Source organism: Aricia agestis, chromosome 4, assembly GCF_905147365.1.
Source record: "Aricia agestis chromosome 4, ilAriAges1.1, whole genome shotgun sequence".
NCBI classification, from domain to species: domain Eukaryota; kingdom Metazoa; phylum Arthropoda; class Insecta; order Lepidoptera; family Lycaenidae; genus Aricia; species Aricia agestis.
Genome location: NC_056409.1, coordinates 7362921 through 7380386, shown reverse-complemented (window position 1 = coordinate 7380386; position 17466 = coordinate 7362921). Strand labels below are relative to the sequence as shown.

At 38.0% G+C, this 17466-nt stretch overlaps 1 protein-coding gene across 4 annotated transcripts in view; it reads left to right on the top strand.

The window, feature by feature from the left end:
- Positions 1-17466, top strand: part of LOC121726703 — an 88130-nt gene that overhangs the window by 49380 nt on the left and 21284 nt on the right. For 2 of the 4 annotated variants that reach the window (XR_006035567.1, XM_042114193.1), the window contains exons 6-13: positions 8991-9260; positions 9974-10290; positions 11240-12805; positions 12964-13171; positions 13447-13587; positions 16175-16331; positions 16764-16905; positions 17115-17234. Coding sequence is in view for 1 of the 4 variants with exons in the window: in XM_042114193.1 (XP_041970127.1) it covers positions 8991-9260; positions 9974-10290; positions 11240-12805; positions 12964-13171; positions 13447-13587; positions 16175-16331; positions 16764-16905; positions 17115-17234 (2921 nt within the window). In the remaining 3 variants the exon portion in view is untranslated. Of the gene's footprint in view, positions 1-8990; positions 9261-9973; positions 10291-11239; positions 12806-12963; positions 13172-13446; positions 13588-16171; positions 16332-16763; positions 16906-17114; positions 17235-17466 lie in introns of all 4 variants that reach the window. The other 2 variants (XR_006035569.1, XR_006035568.1) reach the window with 2 other exon arrangements.

The following is a 17466-nucleotide window of genomic DNA, read 5'->3' as shown; positions in this document are numbered from 1 at the left end:
TGATTAAATTAAGGTTTTGACATAAGCCCCATATATTATCTGTTAAACTATTTAGTTAATTGAAGCTTAATCATCATTAAATGTCTGTGAGTGCGGCCGTAAGATGTATATTAACTTTTGCCTTGGCCTACCAAAAACATCAGGAAGTTGATTCCTAGGCAGAAGGCGGACCGAAATAATTTGGTCGTGTTATGTCAAACCAGGTCAATCCCATTCGACCGATCACAGCTAACATTGAATTGACATACGCCGACCTAATGACGTAGGTCTGTGATCTGTCATCTGCCTAGGAATCAATTTCCTCGATGATACATTGTAAGAAATTTACCAACAGGTTTATCGTGATTTAACTTAAAATGCGAAGGAATAGAAGCTGATAATCTGGCCATGCTAAGATAGCAGAATGTAGAGGTTTTATCAAGATGTAAAATAACCTAGTTGTAATTAATTTTTAAGCGTGGGTACCTCAACTGATTTTTAGACTTTCAAGAAGGCGTTATTCCAATAAATCTCGTACTTAAAATTTATCTCATACATCTATTTGCACCCACATAATATTCTTTTCATTGTATTATCTCCGAATAGGAAAGGTCACTGATTTGCTTTCCAAATAAAATCTAGTGTTCGAGTGGAATTTGGACGCAATTTTAGTGCTCCGTTTCTTACGACCTTTTCCTTCTTGTTACATTGTAATATTTGTAATGTTAATTTCTGAACACTAATTGCCTATACTACCTACCTATGGGTTAATGCCTAAAGCATATGTGCTAGATAGCTATTCTAATATAACAAATTACATGTCTGTCTGTTACCTATTGGCGCAACAAATAAGCAGGCAGGAATATAAGTTCTCACTTAAATAACTTATAGTCTTACTCAAAGCTATGAATTGTACAAAAATATAACACTAACATGATACATGATAATCCAAAGTCTAACAGTTAAACACGCCTATGTTTGCCGATATAAAATAAACTCGGTCTAAACTTAGAGTAAACATGGACTAAGCATATTTTAGGAAGGTAATTTGTTACCTACAAAGTTTTTAGTTTAAAGAGTTTCGTGACAAAACCGAGAAGAGTAGGTTTAGGGACCCATCAATCCCCAAGCGGCAGCCGGCTGCCGCATAACAATTGAAAATCTATTGTGTCTCCGATACCCACGATGGAGATGCTACGGCCTCTATTATCTCAACACCACTAGGCCAAGTGAGGTTTGTAGCACCTCCATTTTGGGTATCGCAGACACAATAGATTTTCAATTGGTATGCGACAGCCGGGTGCCGCTTGGGAATTGATAGGTTAATTGTGGTATCTAGTAAGTGTGTGTTTAAAACATGCTTCGTTCTACTTACTTAGGTAGGTACATATTATTAGAAAAGTAGGTACATTTGACAATCCTAGTGTTGGTCCTAAGCTCTAAACTAACTTTGAATTTCTAGTTCTAATCTTATTTCTATTCTAATTTTAATAGATCTTAAAGTACCAGTTTGTAGTGCATATTCTATTGATTACAATCAAGATAGAAGGGATCTGTGGGAGATTAAGCAACTCCTGCAGGCTCAGCATGGCCACAGTAGAAATGAGAAAGAATAGAAATGCTGACGGTTTTTGCGGACAAACTGACATATTACCTTCGTTATTCCATCACTTTGTCTACTTTACCGTAAGAATAAGGCCAGCCATACGGTCCGCATCTTGCAGTTGCGGTTGCCGCACGGCGATCTGCACTGTTTTCATACTAAATTCATATCCGCAATACACGGACCGCTCGAGCAGTTCTTGATCAGTTGGCTGTTGGTGCAAACAACGCGACCGATCTAGAGCAGTCGGTCTCAACTACAATTGCGGTCCGTCTATGGCCAGTCTAAACCTTTCTATGTAGGTCATGCTAAGCATCCTGCTAGTCTCGATTCGATCGTTTAATCGTTTAGGCTGAAACAATTTCATAATCATATGAGTCACAATCTCGGAATCCTTGAACCTGATTCTATTTGCATCGAATATTGCAGTTCGCGTATAAATAGGTGTGTGTTTATCGCGGAAGGCGCCATCACGGCCGGAGCGGCTGATCGGTGACGTGGGTAAATATCTCGGGATATCATCTGCAAACCGACATGCTAATGTTGTCATGTGTTTATTCTAGTAATAAAAACCATGTGCAATACCATCATCATTGATTCAGCAGGCTCCGGTGCTATGCTTAAAAATAGATGTTGTTCTCAATATGTTGCGCCGAGATTCGGTTATTGCGTGGCAGTCTTTTCGGGATGATAACTATTCTATGTCCTTTCATGGTACCTACTTAGAGTATATCCAAGCCTTTCATAAAATCAGATCTTAACCAATTATTAATGACTATGGATGCCGAGAAGCAGTCGGGTTCTAATCGTAATTCTTGAAAACTTGTTAGATTTTTGAACACGCAAGAAAAGACGAAACACGAAACACTTAAGACGCAAAGAAAAGGCCAGCATCGTAAACGGCTCAGGGAAATGAAGGCTCTTAATGAAGACGAGGAAGTTTTAATTTACGCGTTTTGCTTCCTATTTCCTGTTTTCCGACGTGACGTCACAGCTCCCCGGAGCCCGGACGACTGAAATTGCTGAAACCTTGCTAGGCGCCAATTATCGGCTTTCCTATTACGAGCTATGTTTCCCCGATATGCCAATAACAAGTTGACATGGAAAATTTGTAGACTGGAGCTGTAGAAAATTCGCAGAAATAAACCCATAAATATTGAGAATAAACGTAGTATACGTGTAACTATTTTGAATGCTAAAGTGTTTTTGTTTTGTATGTTATCTTTAACCTTAGTCGCTGAAGGCTAAATCGACTTTGAAGGAATTTTATATGGAGATACTTTCGGGCAACAGTTGAAACGGACTTCAATCTAACAAACTCGATAACTTTTTCAAAGTAATAATAGTAAGGACGGCCTAAATTCACATAAGTTATGCGAATATTCACTTCGTTTTGTGGTTGTTTTGCTGAGAGCAATTTCCCTGGCGCCAGTGCTCAGTTAGTACGCGACGCACTGTTTTACCGAGCGCCTAATTCCACTGACCTATATAGCTGATCTATCGGCTAGTTAGCGCTACCTAATTAAAACTTAACGCATTTTAAACAACCAAACGCTAGAAAGCAATTAACGAATCAAGGACAAAGCAGATAATGGTTCTAGCGTTCTCCAAAAATACTCAAGTTCTTTGAAATGCTCAACAAAGAAAACGCAGCATTCCTAAAACAATAGAGATTTAAATTAAAAGATTTATGTGAAACTATAAAACAAAGAATTCGCGAAAAAAGAACCGCAAAACATGAAAGCCACTGAAATAAGCCATGTCCTATTTAAGTAGGGTAAATAAACTCTGAACACACTTTTAAATCACATATTACATGCTTTACATCATAGAATGCTGACGTCGTTTTCATACATTAAAATGTTTTTATATTTTCACATTATACATCTCATAAATAATAAATTAAAATTTGTCGTTTCTTATTTTTTTATTCGAAAATTTAGTACACTTTTATGAATTCTTGCCAATATTTGTTACATAAATTAGATAATACGGTTTTAAAGTTATTTTCCGCGGCGAAACGATGTTTTCCGACGTAAAGTAAATACGGATTAGGATAGTGTGTTTGTGTGTCATCTCTTATAATATTATGTAAGCAAAAGCAATCAATTTAGCTAGACCCACATACTACGTAGGCTATTTGAAGAGCTAAAATAGTTGCTGAAGATCTGGGCCCGATCTAAAGGGGGGGGGGGAGCCGGGCATTTGCCCAGAGCGGCAAAAAATGAAGAGCGGCTTCTACCACCACCTAAGTTTGAGAATTTTACCTTCCTACCTACTTTAGGTTGGATTTAAGTATTTTGTCTTAAATATTGCCCCCATTATCCCCCAAGAAAACTAGCTCATAGCTTGTATGGATTTCTGTATGTGAAGGGCGGCAAATAAGATTTCAGCCCGGAGGGGCTAAAAAGCTAGATCGGGCCCTGCTGAAGATAAAAAAATCTTTCTTCTCTACTTTTGTCGGTGGCGTTTAACTGATAGATTTATCAGCCAGGCTTTAAATAAAATAAAAAAATTAGGGACGTATAATATTCAAAGATAAAATTATCTGTTGCTTATACCGATGAAACTTGATGGGCTCTACTCTTTACAATTTACATCAATGTACCTCTAGGTCTACAAATAACAATTTATTATACGTAGCTCTATGTATCGCAAAATAAAGTTAAGGCAATCAGTGGCAAAGGCTTACAAGGCACTACTTAAGAGGAAAGCCTTAGCCTGTGTAATAGGTATTAGGTAGAGTTTAGGAGAGATTTTTAGAATAGCAGCACATGCAGTAGGTGTGTATATAATATGTGATACCTAGACGAATGAACTTACGTAACTCGACGCTACTATTGAGAATATTCTACATAATGCATTGTGTGTGCAATATGAATTACGATATTTATTTATGAATGTAAAGTTGCGCGTTCATTCTTGTGAATAAACATAAGATTTTACTCGTGCCGTTTTGTTTGATTGGCGTTAGCGAGTTTGTTTACTGTGGCACGGCGAGCCGGCGTGTTGGCAATCTCAGACGAAGTGGATCGCACTGGTACAAAGACAAAATCGATGTGCCACCTTATTGCAAGGGAATAAAGTCGAAAGTGTCAGCCTTAACCGTCTTCGACCGTACTCTACATGTATCACGGTGGCGCCTAGACAGATTTATTCTTATTGTTAGAGTTTTTACATTACGGCCTGCATTTTAAATGCTACACAGCCTACTGTCTACATATCAATTTGTCTGCTCTATGTGAAACTTCGTCTATCGAAAGCCGTAAAGAATTCCATAGGATCTATCTTAGCTTTCTTAAATTTGCTTTAGATTTAAAGTGAAAAAATATAAATCTTTTTTGCTTTACTAATTACTTAACTTATTTTCTGAGTCTCCGTTGTTCCTCCTACGTTAAAATAACATTTATTTTCTCAAACTTTGCCGAATACTCTAGAATTTCTTCCAGGCTTCATATTCGAGGGTTTAGGCTTTTACCGTGACAATTAGAACACGAACATTTGGCACGGACCCAACTCGGTGGCCTTGGGCCGAACAAATCTTCACACTCGTGGCGATTAATACGGCCCACCGAACCGAATACGTATCCACTTCTAATGTTTTATAAACGCAACTTCTAATGGTTTTTAGACGCTACTTCTAATGGTTATAGAATAAACTAAATCGTTGCTCTGCGGAAGTCTATCTTATTATTGAAATGTATCTCTAATGGTCCTAATTGATTATTTAGATAGAGATGTTCTTTTGATGATGGTTTTATGAACGCTGGTCGTTTTTATGGTGATACATTTGCGTCAATTGTAGGCTTGCCAAAATTGATAGAGCTGAAACAAAAGACGTGTTACATATTATAGCGGTGTATATTAATTGAATATTAAAAACATAATATAAAATATGATGATGATGTTGATGTCACGAAAACGGTTTTGCAAAAAATAAAACGATAAAGATAACGTAAGCCGATTTCAGTGTAAATATGTTGATTCGCAAGGCCTTGAATATATTTGAGTTGGTGTCAAATGTTTAGCACTTCCTTGAATATTCGCTGGTTAAAAACACATAAATCGTCTCCGTCTTAGCGCCGCGCCGCGTCGTCGCGGCTGCTTACATTGAATTTTAATTAGGAGGTTTTGCTTTCGTTTTGACTTTGAAATAACTTAGTCACAATAGACATAACGACCAGTAGTTCGACTGCAAAGAAACGGACAAGTTTCAATATCTGTCAAATTCGACGGGTTTCACTAGGATTATGAACGGATGTGCCTTGCGCTGGCTGATATAATTTATTTTTAAATATTTAAAATAAAGATTTCAAAATTGGATTCCGACATATTTTTAAATTCGTAGGTAACAAGTTAACAACCCTTGCGACCATAGACATAATATAATGCTAAAGACCAACAAAGAGTGCGAGAGAGAAGAAAATCCTTTATGGAATTATAACAAGATGAAAAGAGAGAGGCAGTCTAATGAAAATTGTAACAACTTTTATTTGACAGGTCGTCAAAAGTCGTCAATCGTTTTTATGCCCTTTCGGTATTTGCAATTTATTATTTAAATCGTATGTTATTTTCAACAAATACTATTATATATAACAATAATAACTTGTGCTGTGAGTGATTGCAGTGTAAATCATAGGAATAATCCTGAAAAATATAAATTTCACCCGTAATTAATCTTCATGTCCTAATTGCTACGACGTGTTTATTTTTGCTATATTCTGGTCTTTAGTTCTCTATTTCAAATAAAATATTGTGAATCCTCCCTTTTACTTTCATATTTTGCGTAACTAAAGGTACTATTGTTCCTATATTACACAAATTTTGAAGAAAAATTTTTCATCAAAATTTCTTACATATACGCTAGTGCTTGAATCAAATTTATCGATATGCTTATCGATATTTTACAATAACATAAATCTAAAATAAAAATCATTTACCTTTATATATTTTATCACCTTAAGCCCGGCCGCACATTATCCGAAATTTCTGATCAGAAAAATTCGGACGCCCGGCGGAACGCACTCTGTTCATACATTTTGTTGTAGACCCATCATACTAATTTTTGTGATCAGAAATTCGGAAAATGTGCGGCCAGACTAAAAAGGACATATTATCTTATTTTAACTAATATAATATAGTATAGTATAATATAGCTAATATAATATAACTACTATAATATAGAGTGACTCTAAAACTAGAGGAAGGTTTATATTTATATATCATAATCATTTGTTTTACAGATTCCCTCAAGATAAATAAGAGGAAAATGGCTGAAATTAATTGGGCGTGTTGGTTGGAATCCCAAGAAAAATTCAACAATATGTAGGCAAACATTTCATTGAAAATTTTTAAAGAAAAATTAGAATAAATACTATTTTGGTTAAAGGAGCTATCCCAACTTTATTTGTGCCAGTAAGTTTGACATACTGTTGCACTTGTTACTGAAGCAATTATTAAAAATAAGCAATTATAAGCAATTAATGCTTTTTAGTTCATTTAAGATTATACTTATATGAACTAAAAAGTATTAAATAATCCTTATTCTGTACTCAATCTTCATAATTTTGAAGTCAGTACCAGTCCTAAGTATATAAGTTGCTGTTATACCTATTCTGTCAGAGAACTGGCGATTAGGTTAGCTAGTACCGATTGCAAAATAATGAACATTGAGAACAGAATTAATACTGAGTACAGAATAAGAATTATTTAATACTTTTTAGTTCATTTAAGTATAATATTACTATTGTCATTGCCTAGGAAGTCGGTTTTAATTTTTTGTTTAAAAATAATAATTTTACTCATTTTAGCTGTCCTTAACGTTTTCTATACTTACAGTTGGTGTTTTAAAAAATCAAAATCAAAATTGCTTTATTTCTGAACAAATCTAAAATAAAATATATTTTCAGAATACATGGTGCCTACCACCGGTTCGGTAACTAAGCCGACGAGAAGAACCGGCGTAAGAAACTCGCACGCCCACTTTTTACCAAAAAAGTGAGAAAAAAAATAATCTTTTAAAACAAAATGTACAATGCTGTAACTAAAAATTATACAATGTAAACATAGATAGATACATAATAATTGTAAGTCATGTAGAAGTAGCCTTGCAAGCAGTCATTCAGCATTCTACTCCCAAGATGTGCCATCAATTATGAAATCATTTTGGCTTTGGCACAAAACGTTCTTTGACTACTTTTTTAAATTTATTAATCGAAAGATTTTGAACGTTTTCTGGGACCATATGTTCCCATTTGAATATCAAGGAGTAACTTCGATTTCTCATTGTTTCCATCACCAGACTACCACTTTTGTGAACATGATACCTACTCGGAACAATACAATGTACAGCAAAAGAAAAAATTTGAAAATCGGTTCATAAACGGCGGAGTAATCGTTGAACATACATAAAAATATATCCACAGGCGAACGTCTAGACTCCTCCTGTTTGGAAGTCGGTTCAAAATAATTGTAATAAAATATTATGATATTTTATAATATGTATTTAATTTAAGAATAAAATATAATATACTATGTGTGTTGTTTACTTTCAATGTAAGGACTGATTTACCAGATAGATTTTACCTGAGTAATAAATAAGTAACTTTATAATGTGTTAAGTGTAAATTATTTACCCCTATAAGAACCTCATGTCATAACATATCCGACGATTGAAAAATCATTCCAAAAGAAAATGTGTATCTACTTTTCAATCGTCACCTTTTTTTGCCAATTAAAATTTATGATACCTAATTTGAAATACAAATCTATCAAAGTTGCATATTATTTATTTCTTATAGAAACTCAGGTAAAATAACTCGAACGGACTAAACTATCGATAGCAAAATACTATACTATCGATAGTAAAATATACATCACTAGCACACGCACACATTGACAGATCAAAAATGGTCACGCATTTTCGAGTTGTCAGGTGGTCTTTACGACAGTATATATTATGTCTATGCTTGCGACGATTTTCGTCATAATACGTCAAATTTAAAAATTTCAACATCAGTTCTAAGTCGACATACTCTATCATTCTGTCTACTCTGACTTAGTTGCATTGCTAGGAAAAACGAATATTTGGTTTGTCAAACAACGTTCAAATGTTTGTCTTAACGTCACGTTGGGCCATGATGGGTAACCTTGATTGCCACCATGATTGCGCAGCTGCGTACAGTATGCAAGTCGACGTAGGTCATGGGCAATTTAAGACGAATATGCACACTCTCACTCTCTCTCGACTATATTTGTCCATATTGACCGACGTGAAGAAGCCGCTTGATCGGTTTTTAATTATTTCTTACAGTTCACCAAGTTCTTGATTATAACGTACATTAATCACCGATGGTCGACAATGTAAGAAAAAATTGCATTTACTGAAAGAAATAACCTTTTGTTACAGACAAGTTCTGTCGCACATCAAGAATATACCGGAGCTGATACTCCTGGGCACCGAGTCTCGGACGATGCGGCGTCTGCCCATCTTCTCCCTCATGGTGAAGCATCCTCGGGGCACCTTCCTCCATCACAACTTCGTGTGTGCGATCCTCAACGACGTGTTCGGCATCCAGGCGAGAGGCGGACTTAGCGGGTACCAGAACTATGGGTCGGATATCCTGGGTATTGATGATAAGCTTCGAGAGGAATATGAGAAACTGCTGGATGTTGAAGCGTAAGTTTTATATTTACATTTTAGTTAATATTTCGTGTCTAATTTTATCTTATACTTTTAGCGTGACAGTCTTGAAAAATATATGAATCTCGGAAACTGCAAGTATTTTTATAATAATATATGTAGTATGCCGTATGTAGGGTTTTAGGGAAGAAAGAGCAATCCAGCTTGGGTTTATCTCTCTGTAACCGTGCCATTTGTGGTATCCTAATAGTGAATGATTACAGGATACTAAAATTATAAACAAAGCTCGGTTTCCCAGTTTCTTATTTGTAAATCTTCAGAAAAGTGTCACAACAGGAACCACTCACAAAGACGATTACATCGCTGGCGTGGCATTAATCCCAATGGCAAGCCGACAATTTAGGACACATTATAAATGAGAGTTTATAATAATGAAGAAATTCATCTCTGTAATGTGATTTTCGGCCTTCAGCGAAACCGGCTGTAATGAACGAGCCATTTATTCCCGTCAGGAGATTCAATTGCTCATCGGCCGGCATTTTTGTTGCGCCCCTTGCCAAATATTAATGCTCCAATATTTCAAATAATTCAGTTACGCATAATTTAAGCCTTCGGTCCAAACTTTTGGCAAGAAATCTCTGTACAAAGTTAAAATAAACATTGTTTAAATTCACTGCTTCCTACTGCATTCAATCGATCGAACTTGTTTATGAAAAGGAAGCGCAATAATCGTAAATTACTCCTTGCAGGCAGAAGGAAATAGCTCGGGTTCGCAAACTGAGCGTGATAAAGTCGCCCGAAGTCCCGATACACAACGAGCACTTGCGGCCCGGCTTCTGTAGAATATCTCTGCCGTTCTTCATGTCGGAATGTGAATTGGCCTTTGTGTTGGAGGCATTGAAAATGGTGGCCACGGAGGGCTGGAAAATATTGCCGCAGTACGTCGTCAACTCCGAGACGGGACAATGGAGGCATCACTCGAGCTCCGTGCTGCGAGACAGAAAGTCTTTGTACTCCTTACGATTCAATGACGGCAAGATGTGTGCAAACGAAAGGCGGATTTCTGGTAAGTTTTATCTTGTAACTTCATGTGCTATCGGAAAAATTGATTTATAAGCAGATGGCAGACCTTTGTTATATTTTGGTCGTGCCAAGTTAAGACAATATTAATTTAATCTGTTTAGCATAAATCAGAAATATTATAAGTCCGCCATTTGCCTTTATGAACTAACTAGCTGTTGCCCGCGACTTCGTCCGCGTGGACTTCAGTTTATAGCGCGCGATGTCAACAAAATTGGTGTCAAATGCTTTTATAAAAATCCCTGGTACCCCTTAAATCAATACAGCTGTCCAGTGTGCACACAATAAGTATTTCATTTTTTTATCATCATATCAGCCTATAGTCGTCCACTGCTGGACATAGGCCTCTCTCAATGAACGCCAAGATGACCGATCTCCTGCTACTCGCATTTTTTTATATTAAACTTTATATTTTATGCCAAATTTTAAAGCTTATTTAGCCCTCAAATTACACAACTTTACCCATAAACTATTTATCATTGATAGGTTTAAGGTTACGTCACTGCACAGATAAAGTACTGAGTTATTTAATACCGTAGAATAGATATAACAATTGAAAAAAATCGAAACTTAAATGTAAGATGATACCACGTCTTATAGAAAGACTTTTGAGTAAGGGTCAGCGCGATGTAGAAGACGCACGGATCTATTATGAATTGTTGGAACTAACTTAATTTGAACAAATTTACGCATTTTCACCCCCTTACAACCCTTTTTTCCAGTAAAAAAAGTAGCATATGTCCTTTCTCAGGCTTTAGACTATCTGTATACAAAATTTCATTGCAATCGGTTCAGTAGTTTTGGCGTGAAAGCGAGACAGACAGACAGAGATACTTTCGCATTTATAATATTAGTATGGATTTCGCTGATCATATTTTGTTTTCTGTTTATAATTTCTCTGTGAAAGCATTTCCTAAATATATCCTTGTTTTCAGGACCAGGAATTTTCCCGCAAACATACACGGAGTGTTTACAAACCGCAAGAAATTTGTTCAACCGAGCGCGAAAATTAGCCATGAAATGTATTATCGAACCCGAAGTCGGTTTCAACCCGAAGATAGATTACCTGCGCTGGTTCATGTTGCCGAAAGAAGCTCACGACCTGCTGCTAGGAAAATCGGCGAATGTGAAACACATAGTTCCCTTCGACCCGTCCGGTTACACGGGAGCCAGGAAAAGCCTGCAGATTTCGAGATCTTCTAACATATCTTCCCCTATATTAGGCTCCTCCGCGAGACACTTCAGCCTCTCCGCAATCGACGACTGTCAAATATATAGATTTAAGCAGAAACAGAAATTCTACTCCAGAGAGTCGAGTCTGAAGGAGGTCAACAAGGAAGATCTGTCACCCGAGACCGCGAATCCCGTACAGTTCGCAGTTGGGGAGTCCGTGTCGCCGCTCCGCATAGTTCCCCAACACGCTAGACCCATGCTCATGATGAGATCTAGATGCTATAGCTTAGGATCCGATATTCCCCAAGTTCCGTTAAGTACACAGACCAAACTAAACCTGGGCGTGAAAGAGGCTAGTCCGAGTCATCATATAGATAAGAAGAGCACGTTCTGTCACTGCGGTAGCCAAACCGACCTCCAATCCCTAGACGACGAAGTCATTTCACCCATCAAAAAGTACCCATACAGCGCACAAAGTAGCACATCGATCTCGGACTGTAGTCAGACGGGCCGCACCTCACCCACCGTATCCATAACCTCCCACACCTCCGAGGACCTCCAGGCCTACGTCAAGGAGATGACCAAAGAAATCGCAACGGAAATTAAGTCGGAAATCCGGGAAGTCATTTCCAGGGTCGACGACATCCTCGACAACTCCGATGCCGTCGATCAGACCAATGTCAGTCTCAATTCGACGTCAAGTCAGAGCGACAGGAACTCCGTGTCCGTCATCGACGTGGCCGAGTACCTGATGGGCATGTCCAGGGAGATGGCCACGGAAATGAAGCACGAGATTCGCGAGATGGTGAACCAGGTCGACGAGATGATCTCGCCCGATCCGAACGCGTCGGGCTCGAGACGGAGCTCCCCGCCGCAGCCCGTCAGAAGGAGGATCGGATCGGGCCCCGAGCTGGGGCTGGATCTTCCCAAGCACGCCGCTCAGCAGCTGAAAAAGTCTCCCACTAGTCCCTTATTCACGACCCATATTTCGGAGGACGACCGCTGCAAGCGGTCACCCGCGCAGTCGCCCAAGTCGGCCCAGTGCACACCTTCGCACGAGGCTTCCGGGCCGAGCAGCATCTCCTTCAACTCCAGCGAGACCTCAACCCCGGACACCATAATCCAGGTGGTCACCACCTCTCAAAATTCCCCCAACCTCCCCAAGTCGTCCAGCTCGAACAAGCTGTCGGACGAGGAAGTGAGCTGCGCCGACGCCATCTGCAGACATTGCTGCATCAAAAAGTCCTGGTGCCAAAACCCCTCCGTCAGCTCGCAGGACAGCGGAATAAACATGACTTTCACCGAGACAGATTCCTTTAGCGATTTCGGTGAGTTGCCCTTCCTCGTTAGTTTCATCATGACCATTACGACATTTTTCATTTTTAGTTTTCAACCCTCGTGTACTAGCGCGTACTTTTTCTTTTCTTGGTTTTTTATCCGTTTGCTCATATAGTTTGCTTATGTTCCATTCGTTCATCTATTCTAGCGAAGTGGCGAACTTCCTCAGACCCGACGAACAATAAACTGAGAAAGCTTCAGGGGAGATTGCGGTCGTGCCACGACAAGAACGAGGTCCCCGACATTATTGAGGGCGTGCCGGTGTGCAACAATCCCACCAAGCAAGTCATAAAATACACCGAGACGGAGTCTGGAAGAGTGGTCTTCCAAATTCAAGACGACGACGGACAGAGCCGGTAAATATAATTTGTACGAGTAACAAACTATTACTAGTTTTAATGCTCATTTACCTTGTTTACAAACTTGTCTTCATACAGGTAGTTTTAGTTATCAGTTATGATCTATGGCTAATAAAAATAATATAGCTATAGCCTACGACATTATAGCCTTAAAATATTTACGAACCTAAAATCCATCGCATAATAATCCCGCCTAAACAGCGCTGATCCAATGCAAACATTTCATTCGGAACCATTTGAATTCGAAATTAGAACATTCTCCGGTTTTGCAGAAGCGCGCCAAGCGCGATGGACTCGAAGCGGTCAAGTAGATCGTCGAACGCGTCGTCTAGTTGTAGCGACCGCAGTTCGCGCTCAAGCGGCTACGGCACTGAGCACAGAGTATCTAATGACGAGTCCCTATACGATAGGAGGTAAATTCCGATTGGCTTTTTTTGTGCTCATTTTGCAAAAACTTTTATTTTATTATATGCCTGGCTTGTTTTCACCGAAGATTATCATTAATTCGATAGTGCTGTTGAGTGGTTACGCTTTTGATGCTGGCCACTCAATATGCTAGGAATAATTATTATCCCATCAAAAACATCCTGTAAAAAAACCAAGTCTCGCAACTCAGTTTTTATACCGTAAAAATGTATGAGATCCATGCAATACCAAGTCGGTTAATTTATTCAGTCCCTACCTTGGGGACCTTCTGTCTCAAGTTATTACGTAAGTTATTATCATATCAATATTAAAAATCTTTTACGTTTTAAATAAATAGATCAATTGGACATCGCATGGAGCGCAATAGACTAAACAATCTAATAATATAATAATTGTATTTAAATTGTAAGATACATTGTGTTTTCATGCGATGTCCAAGTCGATCTATTTATTTAAAACGTAAAAGATTTTTAATATTGATATGATAATAACTTACGTAATAAATTAAGACAGAAGGTCCCCAAGGTAGGGACTGAATAAATTAACCGACTTGGTATTGCATGGATCTCATAATTTTTTACGGTATAAAAACTGAGTTGCGAGACTTGGTTTTTTTACAGGATGTTTTTGATGGGATCTCACTTCTTTTTGTAGAGTCCTACTTTTCTCCTTTTTGGTACCTTATACTTCTATAAATATCAATAACGATTTATATAAGAAACAAATAAAACTTACAATTAATAATAATATAATCATTATGTATACAGTATTACTATACTACTTGCCTTTCATGACTATCCAATATCCATACTAATATTATTCTAAATGCGAAAGTGTGTTTGTTTGTTTGATTGTCCTTCTCTGCCGCTCCGCCGGCGTAGGACGGAAGTACGGAGGCGACGCTATGCGAACCTCCTAACTCTCGTCTAACGGGGCTCCGGGAGAGGATGGAAACCTCCCCGGCTTAGCCAGTCCCGGCGCCGAGGGGAACGCTTCAGTTTGCCGAAGCGTTCCCTAACTTTGGTGGAAGTCCGGTCCTTTCTAAGGTAGACCGGCCGGTCGTGGAGGGAGTCCTGTGTTTGTTAGATTCGGGACATCCCTTCTTTATACGGCTGAAGGCGAACCGCAGGTGGTTTTAGTAAGAGTCTCACATACTCCCGGGGTGCTTCATCTAACTGAGGCACACCCCCAACCCGGGGCACCCATGATGTGTTTCCCCTGCGCAAAAAAAAATATCCATACTAATATTATTATAAATGCGAAAGTGTGTTTGTTTGTTTGATTGTCCTTCCTTCACGGCCTAGCGAAGCAATCAATCGACTTGATTTTTGACGAAGACTTAGTTGGTCTTGGAAAAACGTCAGGTTTCCAAAGGAGGTTTACAAGAATATTCGTATTTTACGCGATTTTTTAATTCCACGCGAGCGAAGCCGAGGGCAAAAGCTAGTGCTTTATATATATAGATACCTATCTACAACTATTACTCCTTCGAATATACGTACGGAAATATCGATGGTACCGGTACAATGATTCATGAATTGCAATTAATGTAACTTTGTAATCCTATACATTTATATGGGATTACAAAGTTATTTACGAAGTTAGTGTATCTAGAAAACTGGACAGAAATTTTGAAATATTTGAATTTTTCCTTGATTTAGACACTAAACACTAATTATATTCTAAATTTGAAGGTTCTATGTCTGCTAAAAGTGCCTTAGACTTTTGGTGATCGGTCAGTCAGTCAGTCAGTCAGTCAGTGACAAAATTAAGAAAGTTTAACAAGTTACAGTTAAACTACTGGTGCAAATTGAATAAAATTTTAAATATACCGTGTTTATACAATGCTTGCTTAGCAACTGAAAATTCAGGCTTGTTGGTTTATCCACAATGAAGTTATAGGGGGTCAAAAAGAGCCTGAATTGGTTCGAGAAAAGGATAGTACAGCCGTGCCGCTTTTTTGCTCGACTTGGAGGGGGCACTGCCGTTCCCCAGATCGGGCATTAGAGATGTCTTAGGTTTTTTTTTGTATATATTTTTCGTTCGCTGGACGCTTTTCATCTTAAATAATAGCCTCATTATTTAATGTCAAAATTAATAATTACTCTTCATTACTTTTTGTTTGCAAAAAACTATTAGACTTTGTTCATTACTCTCCTAGAACCGGTTTACATGTTTATCTTTGGTGTGCACGATATGATTAGTCTTAGTTTTTAGATACTCAATAATACATATTTTATTTATAGCACTTTTTTAAACTCCGTCATAGGCCATAGCTAAAGTCACGAATACGTTGATGTCACTTGCACAAACATATTATCTCAACTTTAAATACCCAAGTTCACTATTTACTTGTATAATTCCTTTTTTGTACTTAGCACTTTTTAAAACCCTCACAATTCACATAGTCATGACTTAGTTACGGATGTACACTATTTTTGCTGTCGTTTACACAATTGTATTTAAACTTACACCCTAGTCTACAACACACCATTTACTTCCACAGCACCACAGGTATTTTTTTCGTACTTTATCCTCATTATCATAAAGCTCATTATGGTATACTTTTAACAGTGAGTCAGAATGCCGGCTGTTCAAGTCGGAGTGCTGGGAGGAAGCGGAACAGGACGACAGCAGCGCGTGTAGCGACGCATCGCTAACAGACTTCACATTCGACGACGAGGGCAAATGGCACTGCCCGCCTAAAAACGTCTGGAAAGCCACTGTTGAGGTAATATTATACAAACAAACAAACAAATATACTTTATTATGCACATATTGATAACATTACAAATACAAATAGACGTATAATATAATTAATTGAACTGTACACAAATTATTACTCATACTCATATGAACACAGATACAAACAATTCTAAAATTGACTTATAATTAATGTTACAAAAATATAAAGAAACTCTATAAACATTCATAAACGTTTATTACTTATCGTTTGTGTACTTGCTTAGTGTATTTGAAGCTCATGATTAGTGCGCGAGGGAAAGAGACATGTAGTACATTTCATCGTTTCACCTTGTTCCGTGGCCGTTCTTTAGTAACTATGATTTTTTTATGATATCGAGCTGACACTAGCTATCATAATATTCCTTTTCATTTGTTTCTTAAACAGATTTTCATCATATTAATTTTCTACAATTTCCAGGCAATACAAGAGCACCACATGATCAAGCCCAATGACAAAGTGCTGGTCTGTCTGTCCGGCAGTAGGGACTCCATAGCGCTGCTCCATACCATGCATCAGTACCAGTTCTACGCCAGGGCTAAAGGCATACATTTTAGCATAGGTAAGTGCTAATAGCAACGATAAACTACGTAGTTTATAAATTCATAATATAAATGAAGAATTAAAATATCGTACTGTATGGGATACTCTCTGAAGTCTAGTGTCTGCAAGAACCGTACAGTTATATCGTTGTCTTTAGCGGAAATAGCAAAACTAATTCTTATGAAGCCTTAAAGATAATTCATTACATTCCTGCAATTTTTTTTGCAGGTGCACTATTCGTACAAGAACCGGACTCGAGCGTCGACCCGCTACATCTGATGGCGTACTGCAGAACGCTCGGCGTCAAATTCATATACCAGGACAAAATGAACCACAACGAAATGCAACGTGAGTGACAAACTCTTTTTTTAGTAAAAGATGGCCCCGTGCGAGTTTCTTACGCCGGTTCTTCTCGGCGGGGTAGTTCCCGAACCGGTGGTAGGCATCGTAGTTTTTTCGTTCGACTTTCAAAAAGTGTATCATGATACCCATTTTGAATAAAAAGATATTTTATTTTATTTCTATCATATAAAGAACATGCTCCTTACAATAACAACATTGGATATTTGTAAAGATTTTA